This window comes from Oncorhynchus mykiss, chromosome 13, assembly GCF_057628025.1.
Source record: "Oncorhynchus mykiss isolate SJ-2025 chromosome 13, ASM5762802v1, whole genome shotgun sequence".
NCBI classification, from domain to species: domain Eukaryota; kingdom Metazoa; phylum Chordata; class Actinopteri; order Salmoniformes; family Salmonidae; genus Oncorhynchus; species Oncorhynchus mykiss.
Genome location: NC_143034.1, coordinates 70,966,028 through 70,980,958, shown reverse-complemented (window position 1 = coordinate 70,980,958; position 14,931 = coordinate 70,966,028). Strand labels below are relative to the sequence as shown.

At 43.6% G+C, this 14,931-nt stretch overlaps 1 protein-coding gene across 1 annotated transcript in view; it reads left to right on the top strand.

Moving 5' to 3' along the window:
• The first annotated feature begins 5,586 nt into the window (after positions 1–5,586).
• The window catches only part of fscn2a (fascin actin-bundling protein 2, retinal a), a 29,825-nt gene continuing 20,480 nt past the window's right edge, over positions 5,587–14,931 (top strand). The window contains exon 1 of the mRNA XM_021559074.3: positions 5,587–6,640. Within this exon, the coding sequence (XP_021414749.3) occupies positions 5,797–6,640 (844 nt within the window). The 5' untranslated portion in view covers positions 5,587–5,796. The remainder of the gene's footprint in view (positions 6,641–14,931) is intronic.

Sequence of the window (14,931 nt, the reverse complement as noted above, 5' to 3'; positions counted from 1 at the left end):
TGTACTTGTCTGTGGGGCTATAATTGGCTAACAGGCAGTAGTGGTGTGTAGGTAAAATCACTGGCGTTAGCCAAACCTATGTGTTGTGATAATTGCGTTGTTTGCTCTATAACATGTTAGCTCATATGCCTTGCGACCGTGATATATGGGCCTAAGGTCGAGACAATAAGAAGACACAGTGGCTGAATAAATTCAACAACACCTTTGTTTCATCACAAAACCGGAGAGCAACCTCTGTCTGGTGGAGTCCACAAAGCACATTTCATGCTATATTCTGACGAAAGAATGCTTTATGGTTCATTACTAATGAGCAAACGGATGGATCACTGATATCTGAAACCATTTCCTTATATTAATTATTTACTGGGTGGTTCGAGCCCTGAATGCTGATTGGCTGACAGCCATGGTATATCAGACCGTATACCACGGGTATGACAACACATGTATTTTTACTCCTCTAATAATGTTGGTATAGTTATAATAGCAGTAAGGCACCTCAGAGGTTAGTGATATACTGTATGGCCAATATACCGCGGCTAAGGGCTGTGTCCAGGCACTCTGCATAGTTAGCCGTTGTACAGTATACTGGCCATATAACACACCTCCTCAGGCCTTATTGCTTAATTAGAACATATAAAACATAGGTCTACATAGCCCACAGGAGCTGTGTAGTAGAAACAGGAGATATTTATTCTGGTACCATTAACATATAACCTTTAACCTAAGGGGAAGAATGGGAAACTCTTTATCCAAGGGGTTATTTGTCACATAAATGGGAAGTTTTTGTGACAGAAGAATCTGTTTAGTAGTAAAGAGGATTAATGTCTGTGTACGTACTCTACTGGTCTTGCTGGAGACACTTTCACAGTTATAGTCAGTCTGTCTTCAGAAAAAAATGGATCTATATATCTGTGTCATATCCATGCAATAATTGAGGTTACCCATTTTAACTTCCTTTTCTAAAATGCTGATATATATTTTCCTGTGTATGACCACTAAGGGGCAATGCAGTTCAATCTACCACAGACCTGGCTACCTACCAGATGGTCGTCACTGTAGTTACCATAGCCACAAAGTCATAAACCCTGTCTATTTCTATCATTTTTTACAGACAATTAGACAATTTTGACTTTGTGGCTGTGCTATCTAGTGGAAACCCCTACCACACAGCGCTCATCTTACCGCTGTCCCCCACCCACTCAGCAACAATGGTAGTTAATGCCGTTTTAGGTTTTCTGCTGTGTGCCTCTCCTCCATGTTCTGTGGTCAGTCTCTACATGGGACTTCATTTCCCAAGAGCTCATCAATGAAATGTGTTTCTGCAGTGATGTATTACAGCTTGTTCATAGACATCCAACAATCTGTTGCTCCACGTATGGTGTTTGAGAGCTGGTGCTTTGTAGGCCTACTTGCAGAACAATCATTGTACAATTTCTCCATCCCGGCCGTCACGGTTTTGGCATCTAGTCTGGTTTGTATTGCCTTACAGGACTTCTCTGCTGTCGCTTCCCAATCTCACTCTCTGACATTTTTTAAACTGTTAACGAGGATGACGTGCTGGGCGCTTTAAATAAGTCATTTTAAAGATACATATCTCCTACTAACATATCTCCTACTAAAATATCTCCTCCTAACATATCTCCTACTAACATATCTCCTCCTACTAACATATCTCCTACTAACATATCTCCTCCTAACATATCTCCTACTAACATATCTCCTCCTACTAACATATATCCTACTAACATATCTCCTACTAAAATATCTCCTCCTAACATATCTCCTACTAGCATATCTCCTCCTACTAACATATCTCCTACTAAGTCTGAGGTCCTGAGCGCTCTGGAGTAGGTTTTCATCAAGGATCTCTCTGTATTTAGCTCCATTAATCTTTCCCTCGATCCTGCCTAGTCTCCCAGTCCCTGCCACTGAAAAACATCCCCACAGCATGATGCTGCAAGCACCATGCTTCACCGTACGGATGGTGCCAGGTTTGCTCCAGACGTGACGTTTGGCATTCAGGCCAAAGAGTTCAATCTTGGTTTCATCAGACCAGAGAATGTTCTTTCTCATGGTCTGAGAGTCCTTTAGGTGCCTTTTGACAAACTCCAAGAGGGCTGTCATGTACCTTTTACTGAGGAGTGCCTTCTGTCTGGCGACTATCATTATGGCCTGATTGTCCCATCTCCACAGAGGAACTCTGGAGCTCTCTCAGAGTGACCATCGAGTTCTTGGTCACCTCCCTGACCAAGGCCCTTCTCCCCCGATTGGTCAGTTTGGCCAGGCGGCCAGCTCTAGGAAGAGTCTTGGTGGTTCTTAACTTCTTCCATTTAAGAATGATAGAGGTCACTGTGTTCTTGGGGACCTTCAATGCTGCAGACATTTTTTGGTACCCTTCTCCAGATCTGTGCCTTGACACAATCCTGTCTCGGAGCTCTACGGACAATTCCTTCGACCTCAATATCTGCAATGTCTCTCATTATGAGACATTCAGTCCTACAGGGGTCTCTCATCATTATGAGACATTCAGTCCTACAGGGGTCTCTCATCATTATGAGACATTCAGTCCTACAGGGGTCTCTCATCATTATGAGACATTCAGTCCTCCAGGGGTCTCTCATCATTATGAGACATTCAGTCCTCCAGGGGTCTCTCATCATTATGAGACATTCAGTCCTACATGGGTCTCTCATCATTATGAGACATTCAGTCCTACAGGGGTCTCTCATCATTATGAGACATTCAGTCCTCCAGGGGTCTCTCATCATTATGAGACATTCAGTCCTACAGGTGTCTCTCATCATTATGAGACATTCAGTCACTAATCATTTTGAGACATTCAGTCCTCCAGGGGTCACTAATCATTATGAGACATTCAGTCCTACAGGGGTCTCTCATCATTATGAGACATTCAGTCCTACAGGGGTCTCTCATCATTATGAGACATTCAGTCCTCCAGGGGTCTCTCATCATTATGAGACATTCAGTCCTCCAGGGGTCTCTCATCATTATGAGACATTCAGTCCTCCAGGGGTCTCTCATCATTATGAGACATTCAGTCCTACAGGGGTCTCTCATCATTATGAGACATTGTCCTACAGGGGTCTCTCATCATTATGAGACATTCAGTCCTCCAGGGGTCTCTCATCATTATGAGACATTCAGTCCTCCAGGGGTCTCTCATCATTATGAGACATTCAGTCCTCCAGGAGTCTCTCATCATTATGAGACATTCAGTCCTACAGGGGTCTCTCATCATTATGAGACATTCAGTCCTACAGGGGTCTCTCATCATTATGAGACATTCAGTCCTCCAGGGGTCTCTCATCATTATGAGACATTCAGTCCTACAGGGGTCTCTCATCATTATGAGACATTCAGTCCTACATGGGTCACTAATCATTATGAGACATTCAGTCCTACAGGGGTCTCTCATCATTATGAGACATTCAGTCCTACAGGGGTCTCTCATCATTATGAGACATTCAGTCCTCCAGGGGTCTCTCATCATTATGAGACATTCAGTCCTACATGGGTCTCTCATCATTATGAGACATTCAGTCCTACATGGGTCACTAATCATTATGAGACATTCAGGGGTTACTTTTTAATGGTACCTTTACAAACATATATTATGATAAATATAATTGAAACTTGTGTCTCATTATGGTAATTGGTGAAATAAGTACAGCCAGTTTTAATTGTAAAAATAATAATAAGCAGATAATAAGAAAAGACAACCAGTATTTACCTGGCTGAAAGAGAAGGAATATAATATCTATTGTTTACAGGAAACATATTCAACAATTTTAGATGAAGTTTTGGTTTGTGGAAAATGGACTGGGGGGGGCAAAATATATTTCTCCCATGGGCAAAGAAATTCAAAAGGGATGATAATTAACAGTCACTTTGATCCAAATGTGCAAATTGTCCAAACAGATTCGCAAGGTACAGTGAAAAGTATTTAGTCAGCCACCAATTGTGCAAGTTCTCCCACTTAAAAAGATGAGAGGCCTGTAATTTTCATCATAGGTACACTTCAACTATGACAGACAAAAAGAGAAAAAAAAGAAATCCAGAAAATCACATTGTAGGATTTTTAATGAATTTATTTGCAAATTATGGTGGAAAATAAGTATTTGGTCAATAACAAAAGTTTATCTCAATACTTTGTTATATACCCTTTGTTGGCAATGACAGAGGTCAAACGTTTTCTGTAAGTCTTCACAAGGTTTTCACACACTTTTGCTGGTATTTTGGCCCATTCCTCCATGCAGATCTCCTCTAGAGCAGTGATGTTTTGGGGCTGTCAGGGGAGAGTGGTCTGGGGTTAGTAGTAGACTGTCAGGGGAGAGTGGTTTGGGGTTAGCAGTAGACTGTCAGGGGAGAGTGGTCTGGGGTTAGCAGTAGACTGTCAGGGCAGAGTGGTATTGGGTTAGTAGTAGACTGTCAGGGGAGAATGGTCTGGGGTTAGTAGTAGACTGTCAGGGGAGAGTGGTCTGGGTTTAGCAGTAGACTGTCAGGGGAGAGTGGTCTGGGGTTAGTAGTAGACTGTCAGGGGAGAGTGGTCTGGGATTAGCAGTAGACTGTAGGGGAGAGTGGTCTGGGGTTAGCAGTAGACTGTCAGGGCAGAGTGGTCTGAGGTTAGCAGTAGACTGTCAGGGGAGAGTGGTCTGGGTTTAGCAGTAGACTGTCAGGGGAGAGTGGTCTGGGTTTAGCAGTAGACTGTCAGGGGAGAGTGGTCTGGGGTTAGCAGTAGACTGTCAGGGGAGAGTGGTCTGGGGTTAGTAGTAGACTGTCAGGGGAGAGTGGTCTGGGGTTAGCAGTAGACTGTCAGGGGAGAGTGGTCTGGGGTTAGCAGTAGTTGATGGGTGTTAGAACAAACACTGTTCTGTTTTGGTCAATAAATGACTCACACTCTTGAACCTGATAAATTCCCGAACTGTACTGTACATTCAAGTTAATCAATCAAGTCAACTCAAGGCATAGTATGACTCAAGGCACACTCTCCCAGTTAATCTAAACAAAAGGAAGAAAGGAAAGAAGTGAAAGAGGGCTTTGTGGACATATTCAAATCCCCTCCTGTTAACATTGTGTGTACACAAGAGAAAGCTTATTTGAATTAGGGAAATCTGGCGATTCAAATGGTGACTATTGTACAATACATTGTCCCTGTAAAACCCAATCTATCAGATAAAAACCTGTTTGAGCAGGGGAAAGGAAAGAGATGAGAATCTGGAGAGAGCGAGAGGGAGACGAAGAGCACCTTTACTCGACTGGACGTTTTCCAATTAGGCTGTGGCTCACCAGGAGATCAGTGCTGGGGTAATCCCCATGCTGGATGTGTTTCCAGTATACACAGGCCTAACTATGTGATGGAGAGCCAGCCTGAAGAGACTTAAGGCTGAGAAATGAGAGTGTCATTGTGAGTGATAGAGAGAGTGTGAAATAAAAAAAGGCGTGAGATAAAGTGTATTTGTAGGAAGAGAATGAAGGCAAGTGGAGAGGGAGAGGTGGGTTTAGTACACTGGTATGTGACGTCAGCGGCTCGTTGGATTGAGGTCCTGTGTCCTGCTGATTTTAATCCTGGCTGATTAGGTAACAGAGAGCAAGCGCCTGTGCAAACCCTCTGGGGGAAGAGAGAGAGGAAGTCAAGCATTTAGACAGAAGGAGGTTGTTAAAGCAGGGAAATTTTGCGCCTGGAGAGAAGAGAAAGGGGAACACTTCCCCCTCTACCCTCCCCCTCGTTCATCCTAGCTTTCCACTCCAGACCTCTGCGTGTGTGTGTGTGTGTCTATGGACAACGGATCGACGATGCCCACGAACGGAATTAACAAAGCCTTGAAGCTGCAGTTTGGCCTCATCAACCACGAGAGCCGTTACCTAACGGCAGAGGCCTTCGGCTTCAAGGTGAACGCCTCGGCCTCCAGCATGAAGAAGAAGCAGATCTGGACTCTGGAGCAAGAGGACCAGGACACCCAGGTAGTGTTCCTTCGCAGCCATCTGGGCCGCTACCTGGCCTCCGACAAGGATGGTAAGGTGAGCTGCGGGGCAGAGCAGCCCGACTCGCCCGGCTGCCGCTTCCTGATCGTGGCCCAGTCGGACGGCCGCTGGGCGCTGCAGTCGGAGACATACCTGCGCTTCTTCGGAGGCTCGGCTGACTACCTGTCCTGCTTCGCCCAGGCCATCGGGGAGCCCGAGCTGTGGGCCGTCCACCTGGCCCTACATCCGCAATCTAGCCTGCTCAGCGTGGCGCGCAAACGCTACGCCCACCTGTTTGCCCGGGAAGGAGAGATCTCGGTGGACAGCAACATCCCCTGGGGCTCGGACTCCCTGGTCACCCTGGTATACCTGGAAGGAAAGTACTTCCTGAAGACGTGTGACAGCCGCTTCCTCAGCAACGACGGGAAGCTGGTCAAAGAGAACACCTCCACCACCAGCTTCACCCTGGAGCTCAAGTCAGGCAAGCTGGCCTTCAAGGACTGCGATGGGAAGTACCTGACACCCATGGGCCCGACCGGCACGCTGCGCTCAGGCAGGTGCTCCAAGCCTGGCAAGGATGAGCTGTTTGATCTAGAGGAGAGCCACCCACAAGTCATTTTCCAGGCAGCCAACAAAAGATTTGTCTCTGTCAAACAAGGTAATTATCCAGCCAATGTATATATTTATTGCTGTAATGCACATTATTTAAGTGTTTTTGTATAGTCTCTACTGAGATGAAAACTTTGAACTAATTTGATGTTTGGACAATATTTGGGGTTGGAAATGTCTTGGGTGATACATTCAATATCCTCTCTGAAGGTGCACATCTAGCTGCAGAAGAATTGAAAAGAATAATGTCAGCAGAACCCCATTAGGCTCACAGTAGGGTTCCCAGGAGATTGCTATCAAATTGACCTGCTATACTTTCCTTGGAATCCACCCAGAACGGAGGAAACTAATGTTCTAAACGGCTTTCTATTTTCCATTTGGACGGCAAACGGACTAACCGGGGAGGTTCTGCCTGCTCTATTTTGAGAAAGGAACGGGATGGAGAAAATAGAGTAGGTAGGCCAGCTGTGAACCCATTGGGGAAAAAAACAAGTGACATTCTCAGGGAGCTTTAGAATTGCTGAACTTTTGAAAGTATTTAATATTTTTTGTTCAACGCTTTTAATTGCTACAAACCTGACATGACATTAAACACACAGAGAAGAGTAGAGTACAAATCCATTTGGTTCAGAAAATAATAAGTCTTATTGTACTGTGCTCGGCACGATCAACCTCCAGTGTAATTGACCTGCAAATCCACACTTCATGCGTTATGGTTGACGTCAAGAAATTCAAAGTAGGAAAATGTTCACGTTTGCATAATTTCCCTGTAGAGGTTGGTTGGTTCTATCACAAGCAAATGGCAGTCCAATAGAATCACCATTAGTTAGCTCAGTGCTGAAGCTCACTTTGTCTTTAGTTACACTCCTTAGCAATTAGATGAAAAGTTCATGCTGTTGAAAGACTCCTTACATCTCAACAATTAGAATCAGAAAATGTGTCTCGGCGCGACAGGATGATGGCATGGTCTTGGGTGCTGCTCTGCTCCAGTGAGACGGCTGAGGAGAGGACGGCTCATAGTAATGGCTGGAATTGAGTCAATGGAATGGTGTCAACCATATAGAAACCATGTGTTTGATACCATTCCAGACATTATTATGAGCTGTCCTCCCCTCATCAGCCTCCTCTGCTCTACACCCTTAGTGAAGCCCGTGGGTCTGTCTCTGTCAGTTCAGTCATATTTGTCAATTTCAGAAACCATTCACTCAAGTGAGCATTGAGACATATCTCAAAATACATTAAGCATGCAGTGTAGCAGCCCACTAGGAATGTTAGCCCACATAGGGGAAGGTTCTCTACTCAACGAGAATCAGAAATAAAGTAATCAATTAGGGGATCCAAAAAGATTGTCAGAGACCCTCTCCTGGAAATGTTCAGAAAGAACATTGTGAAAGCATGTGACAAGTGTCAAGTACGGTACAACTGAAGGGCAGCCATGCTTGTCTCCTCGCTCTGCACGGTGCATATGGTCAGTCAGCCATTGGACGCCATTACGCGTGTCATCCGGGTCGTCATGGTAATGGGCTTTGTCATTTCCACTGTGTGTTCCATAGAAGAGATTAGGCAGAGCGCAGGCTGATGACTCCAGGGAGGCAGAGGGGTCCTGCTGGTGCTATCAACTAATTCCTATCAATGGGCATTTCAGGACCACAACCATTCTATTATCAAACTGAAACTACCTGATGCTTTATCTGTGGAGTGAGAGTGAGGAGAGTGAGTGGTTGTAATTGTAATGTGGGCTGAGGTTGTTTGATTGTGGCAGGTCGAGGAAGTCATCTATTAGTCTGGACAGGCAGTGAGAGAGCAGTTAAAATAGGAGAACTAGTCAGACTGATCAGTTACCTACACCCATCATTAGTTCTCTGCAGAGGCTTTCGCTGAGAGAGGAATGAAGGTGGAGAGATCTCCTCTGCTGACAGTGACATACCTAGAGACAGGCCAGCAGGCAAGGAGGACAGGATAGAAAGAGACTGAAGGGACTTTGGCTGTTTCTGGTCACAGGTTTGGATGAAGTTCCAAACAAAGACTTGTAGGGTGTCATTCAGTGAGGGTGTCACCCTGCCACAGCTACATTCACAATGACATAACCTACAAGTACCAAAATGATTTTTATATAGGTTTTATTCATTACAATTTCTCCCAAATTTACTAGGGAGATGCATTCTCCCTCCCTACCCTGCACAGGCCTCCCCTGGTATGCTATTTCTTACGATTTGGTAAAAATATAGAGGTAAATGTGATTTTAAATTGTACGAGTTCAGGATGATTTTACAGATCAACAAAATAAATATGAAATAGTACAGTAGTCTAAGGCATTGGCCCAGCGTCATCCAGGTTTGGCTGTGGTAGGCCGTCATTGTAAATAATCATTTGTTCTTAACTGACTTGTCTAGTTAAATTAAGGTTAAATTAAAAAATAAAAATAGATTTATAAAATAATGTATGTAGACTACTGGCTCAAATATTGATCAGGCATGAAATAGTATATTTGATCACCAAAAAAATAGCACTCAATATTATCCCCAGTTCATTCTACTCTTCCTTTGGTTAAAATGTTCAACAAGTGGCTTTTCAAAATGTCCAATATGGCAACTCAGCCCATAATCTTGTGCTTGGTCTCTCTGAAGAGGAGTGTTTTTGCATGGGGTGTATTCACTAGGAAACAGACTGAAGCAAACGGGACGAAACTGGGAGAGACTAATCTGAATTTATCCACTAAGAAACTCTCATTTTCGTTTTGCTACAATGTGCACTAATGAATACACCACTGGTGTCTCCTCTCCCCCGACATTTGTTTTAGGAACGAGGCAGGCACCAGCAAGCTGCTTAGTGGGCCCTGTGGTGCAGATTTGCACCGAGGGAATTACTGCAGGCGAATGAGCAGGATGGGTGGAGGGGTGTGTGTATGGGATTAGGGTGGTAACAGGCTTAAGAGAAAGGTTGAGGGATATTTCTGTGGTATCTAATTTGAACTCCAGCAGACACAATCTGCTATTTACAGTGCATTCGGAAAGTATTCAGCCCCCTTGACTTTTTCCACATTTTGTTACGTTACAACCTTATTCTAAAATATTTTTTTTTACTCATCAATCTACACACAATACCCCATCAAGACAAAGCAAAAACAGATTTGTTGAAATGTTAGCAAATTTATAAAAATACATTTATAAAAATAAAAATACATTTACATAAGTCTTCAGACCCTTTACTCAGTACTTTGTTGTAGCACCTTTAGCAGCGATTACAGCCTCAATTCTTCTTGGGTACAAGCTTGGCACACTGTATTTGGCGAGTTTGTCCCATTCTTCTCTCCAGATCCTCTTAAGCTCAGTCACGTTGGATGGGGATCGTCGCTGCACAGCTATTTTCAGGTCTCTTCAGAGATGTTCGATCGGGTTCAAGTCCCGGCTCAGGCTGGGCCATTCAAGGACATTCCCTATGGGATGTGTATGGGAAAACCCTTAATGTCAGTCCCTATGGGATGTGCATAGGACAACCCTTAATGTCAGTCCCTAGGACAACCCTTAATGTCAGTCCCTACGGGATGTGCATAGGACAACCCTTAAAGTTTAATTAGTAAAAATGTATATATTTAAACTTAATGTCAGTCCCTAGGACAACCCTTAATGTCAGTCCCTACGGGATGTGCATAGGACAACCCTTAATGTTTAATTAGTAAAAATATATATTTTTAAACTTAATGTCAGTCCCTAGGACAACCCTTAATGTCAGTCCCTAGGACAACCCTTAATGTCAGTCCCTAGGACAACCCTTAATGTCAGTCCCTAGGACAACCCTTAATGTCAGTCCCTAGGACAACCCTTAATGTCAGTCCCTAGGACAACCCTTAATGTCAGTCCCTAGGACAACCCTTAATGTCAGTCCCTAGGACAACCCTTAATGTCAGTCCCTACGGGATGTGCATAGGACAACCCTTAATGTTTAATTAGTAAAAATATATATTTTTAAACTTAATGTCAGTCCCTAGGACAACCCTTAATGTCAGTCCCTAGGACAACCCTTAATGTCAGTCCCTAGGACAACCCTTAATGTCAGTCCCTAGGACAACCCTTAATGTCAGTCCCTAGGACAACCCTTAATGTCAGTCCCTAGGACAACCCTTAATGTCAGTCCCTACGGGATGTGCATAGGACAACCCTTAATGTTTAATTTGTAAAAATATATATTTTTAAACTTAATGTCAGTCCCTAGGACAACCCTTAATGTCAGTCCCTATGGGATTTGCATAGGACAACCCTTAATGTCAGTCCCTAGGACAACCCTTAATGTCAGTCCCTAGGACAACCCTTAATGTCAGTCCCTAGGACAACCCTTAATGTCAGTCCCTACGGGATGTGCATAGGACAACCCTTAAAGTTTAATTAGTAAAAATATATATATTTAAACTTAATGTCAGTCCCTAGGACAACCCTTAATGTCAGTCCCTATGGGATGTGCATAGGACAACCCTTAAAGTTTAATTTGTAAAAATATATATTTTTAAACTTAATGTCAGTCCCTAGGACAACCCTTAATGTCAGTCCCTAGGACAACCCCTAATGTCAGTCCCTAGGACAATCTTTAATGTCAGTCCCTACGGGATGTGTGTAGGACAACCCTTAATGTCAGTCCTTATGGGATGTGTGTAGGACAATCTTTAATGTCAGTCCCTACGGGATGTCTGTAGGACAACCCTTATTGTCAGTCCCTACGGGATGTGTGTAGGACAATCTTTAATGTCAGTCCCTACGGGATGTGTGTAGGACAATCTTTAATGTCAGTCCCTACGGGATGTGTGTAGGACAACCCTTAATGTCAGTGTGTAGGGTATCTCATGCATCTCATTTTACGGCAAATAGTCTCCCCCACTCCTAGATTTGATGATGTAATTTAACAGTAGACTTGATTGAATAATGCTCTAAAGTGAAGGGTTCAGTTTGTAATGTTGCAACATTTAGAAAATGACTATATTTTAGACTTTGAAAGCTCAGCTATATATAGCCTTCATTAAAGATGCACTCTCAAACTTCTGTATCATTTCAGCCAGTAGTTTTAAGTGGTGCTCACGAGCCAAAAGTGGGCCCCGATTTTGTGTACTACGTCATCAAATTGTGTACTACGTCATCCATTTCGTATAATATGTTACATCCTGCAAACAATTTATATATATATACATTGTGAAAATCGTATGTTACGATTTTATTGTGCTTACGATCCTGGAGTGCATCTTTAATGATGTCATTGGTGCTTACTTGTTATCTATTGTGAATGCTGTGCTTTTCAAACATATTTGTATCCTCAGTCAATATCTATGCCTTTTGGATGATGGGCCATTCCCAACAGTTATTTGGTCGCATCAGGTTTCTCCAAATACATTTCCAGTCCTTCATTTGAATATTTCTAGAACTGTTGCAGTAGCTGTGCTTCCCTACAGTACCACATCGGGAGATATTTCTATTACACAGTGATATTGCACCACTATGGGTGGAGTGAGGGGTCAGTGGTGAAAAGCAAGAGCTGGATTCAGTATTTATTTTCTATCAAATACTTTGGGCTGCGCTTGATTAAGCTTAAGCAAAAGTACAAACCCTGCCCATCTGGTACTCAAGGCAGACTCAATCAAACACTCAAAGCATTTAAAAGCTTTCAAACAGAAATGATTAGAACCCAGGTCTGGAAACATCTGAAGGAACTGCGGGGACACTGGCAAACACCTGGAAACATCTGAAGGAACTGCGGGGACACTGGCAAACACCTGGAAACATCTGAAGGAACTGCGGAGACACTGGCAAACACCTGGAAACATCTGAAGGAACTGCGGAGACACTGGCAAACACCTGGAAACATCTGAAGGAACTGCGGGGACACTGGCAAACACCTGGAAACATCTGAAGGAACTGCGAGGACACTGGCAAACACCTGGAAACATCTGAAGGAACTGCGGGGACACTGGCAAACACCTGGAAACATCTGAAGGAACTGCGGGGACACTGGCAAACACCTGGAAACATCTGAAGGAACTGCGGGGACACTGGCAAACACCTGGAAACATCTGAAGGAACTGCGGGGACACTGGCAAACACCTGGAAACATCTGAAGGAACTGCAGGGACACTGGCAAACACCTGGAAACATCTGAAGGAACTGCGGAGACACTGGCAAACACCTGGAAACATCTGAAGGAACTGCGGGGACACTGGCAAACACCTGGAAACATCTGAAGGAACTGCGGGGACACTGGCAAACACCTGGAAACATCTGAAGGAACTGCGGGGACACAAACACACACACACAGAGCCTTCAGAAAGTATTCACTCCCCTTGACTTTTTCCACATGTTGTTGTGTTACCGGCGGAATTTAAGATGGATTATATTGAGATTATTTTGTCAGTGGCCTACACACAACACCCCATAATGTCAAAGTGGAATTATGTTTTTTGAAATGTTTACAAATTCATTTAAAATTAAACGCTGAAATGTGTTGAGTCAATAACTATTCAACCCCTTTGTTATGCATGCCTAAATAAGTTCAGGAGTAAAAATGTGCTAAACAAGTCACATGAGCATGGAATCACTCTGTGTGCAATAATAATGTTTAACATGATTTTTGAATGACTATGTCATTTCTGTACCCCATACATACATCTGTCAGGTCCCTCAGTCGAGCATTGCATTTCAAACATAGATTAAACCACAAAGACCAGGGAGGTTTTCCAATGCCTCACAAAGAAGGGCACCTATTGGTAGATTAGTAAAAATATAAAAAGTAGACATTGAATATCCCTTTGAGCAAAGTGACATTATTAATTACACTTTGGATGGTGTATCAATACACCCAGTCACTACAAAGATACAGGCGTCCTTCCTAACTCAGTTGCCAGAGAGGAAGGAAACCGCTCAGGAATTTCACCATGAGGTGGTGACGTTAAAACAGTCACAGAGTTTAATGGCTGTGATTAGAGAAAAGTGCAGATGGATCAACAACATTGTTTCTCCACAATACTAACCTTTTTGACATCCTGGCAAGGCACTAAAGCAACAAGGCACTAAAGCAACAAGGCACTAAAGCAACAAGGCACTAAAGCAACAAGGCACTAAAGCATTAAAGTTATACTTCCAAGAAAATATGGCAATACATTTTTTGCCTGAGTACAAAAGTGTTTTATTTGGGGCAAATCCAATACAACACATTACGGAGTATCACTCTCCATATTTTGAAGCATAGTGGTGGCTGCATCATGTTATGGGTATGCTTGTAATCGTTAAGAACTGGGGAGTTTTTCATGATAAAACGAAACGGAATGGAGGTAAGCACAGGCAAAATCCTAGAGGAAAACTTGCCTTAGAGTGCTTTCTACCAGACACTAGAAGATTAATTTACCTTTCAGCAGGACAATACCACAAAACACAAGGCCAAATCTACACTGGAGATGCTTATCAAGAAGACAGTGAATGTTCCTGAGTGGCCGAGTTACAGTTTTGACATAAATCTACAAAAAAATCTATGACAAGACCTGTCTAGCAATGACCAACAACCAATTTGATAGAGCTTGAAGAATTTTGAAAAGATGAATGCTACTGGTGAACAAATCTTCAAACAAGCTTCAACGTCATACAACACTCCTTCCGTGGCCTCCAACTGCTTTTAAATGCTAGTAAAACTAAGTGCACACTCTTCAACCAATCGCTGCCCGCACCCTCCCGCTGACTAGCATCACTACTCTGGACGGTTCTGACTTAGAATATGTGGACAACTACAAATACCTAGGTGTCTGGTTAGATTGTAAACTGTCCTTCCAGACTCGCATCTCCAATCCCAAATTAAATCTAGAATCGGCTTCCTATTTCGCAAACAAAGCCTCCTTCACTCATTCCGCCAAACATACCCTCGTAAAACTGACTATCCTACCAATCCCAACACTCTACTCAGCAAACTGGATGTAGTCTATCACAGTGCCATCCATTTTTATCACCAAAGCCCTATACACTACCCACCACTGCGACCTCTATGCTCTCGTTGGCTGGCCCTCACTACATATCCACTGCCAAACCCACTGGCTCCAGGTCATCTATAAGTCTTTGCTAGGTAAAGCCCTGCCTTATCTCAGCTCACTGGTCACCATAGCAACACCCACCTGTAGCACGCGCCCCAGCAGGTATATTGCACTGGTCATCCCCAAAGCCAACACTTCCTTTGGCCGCCTCTCCTTCCAGTTCTCTGCTGCCAATGACTGGAGCGAATTGCAAGAATCTCTGAAGCTGGAGTCTTACATCTCCCTCTCTAACTTTAAGCATCAGCTGTCAGATCAGCTTACCGATCACTATACCTGTACACAGCCAG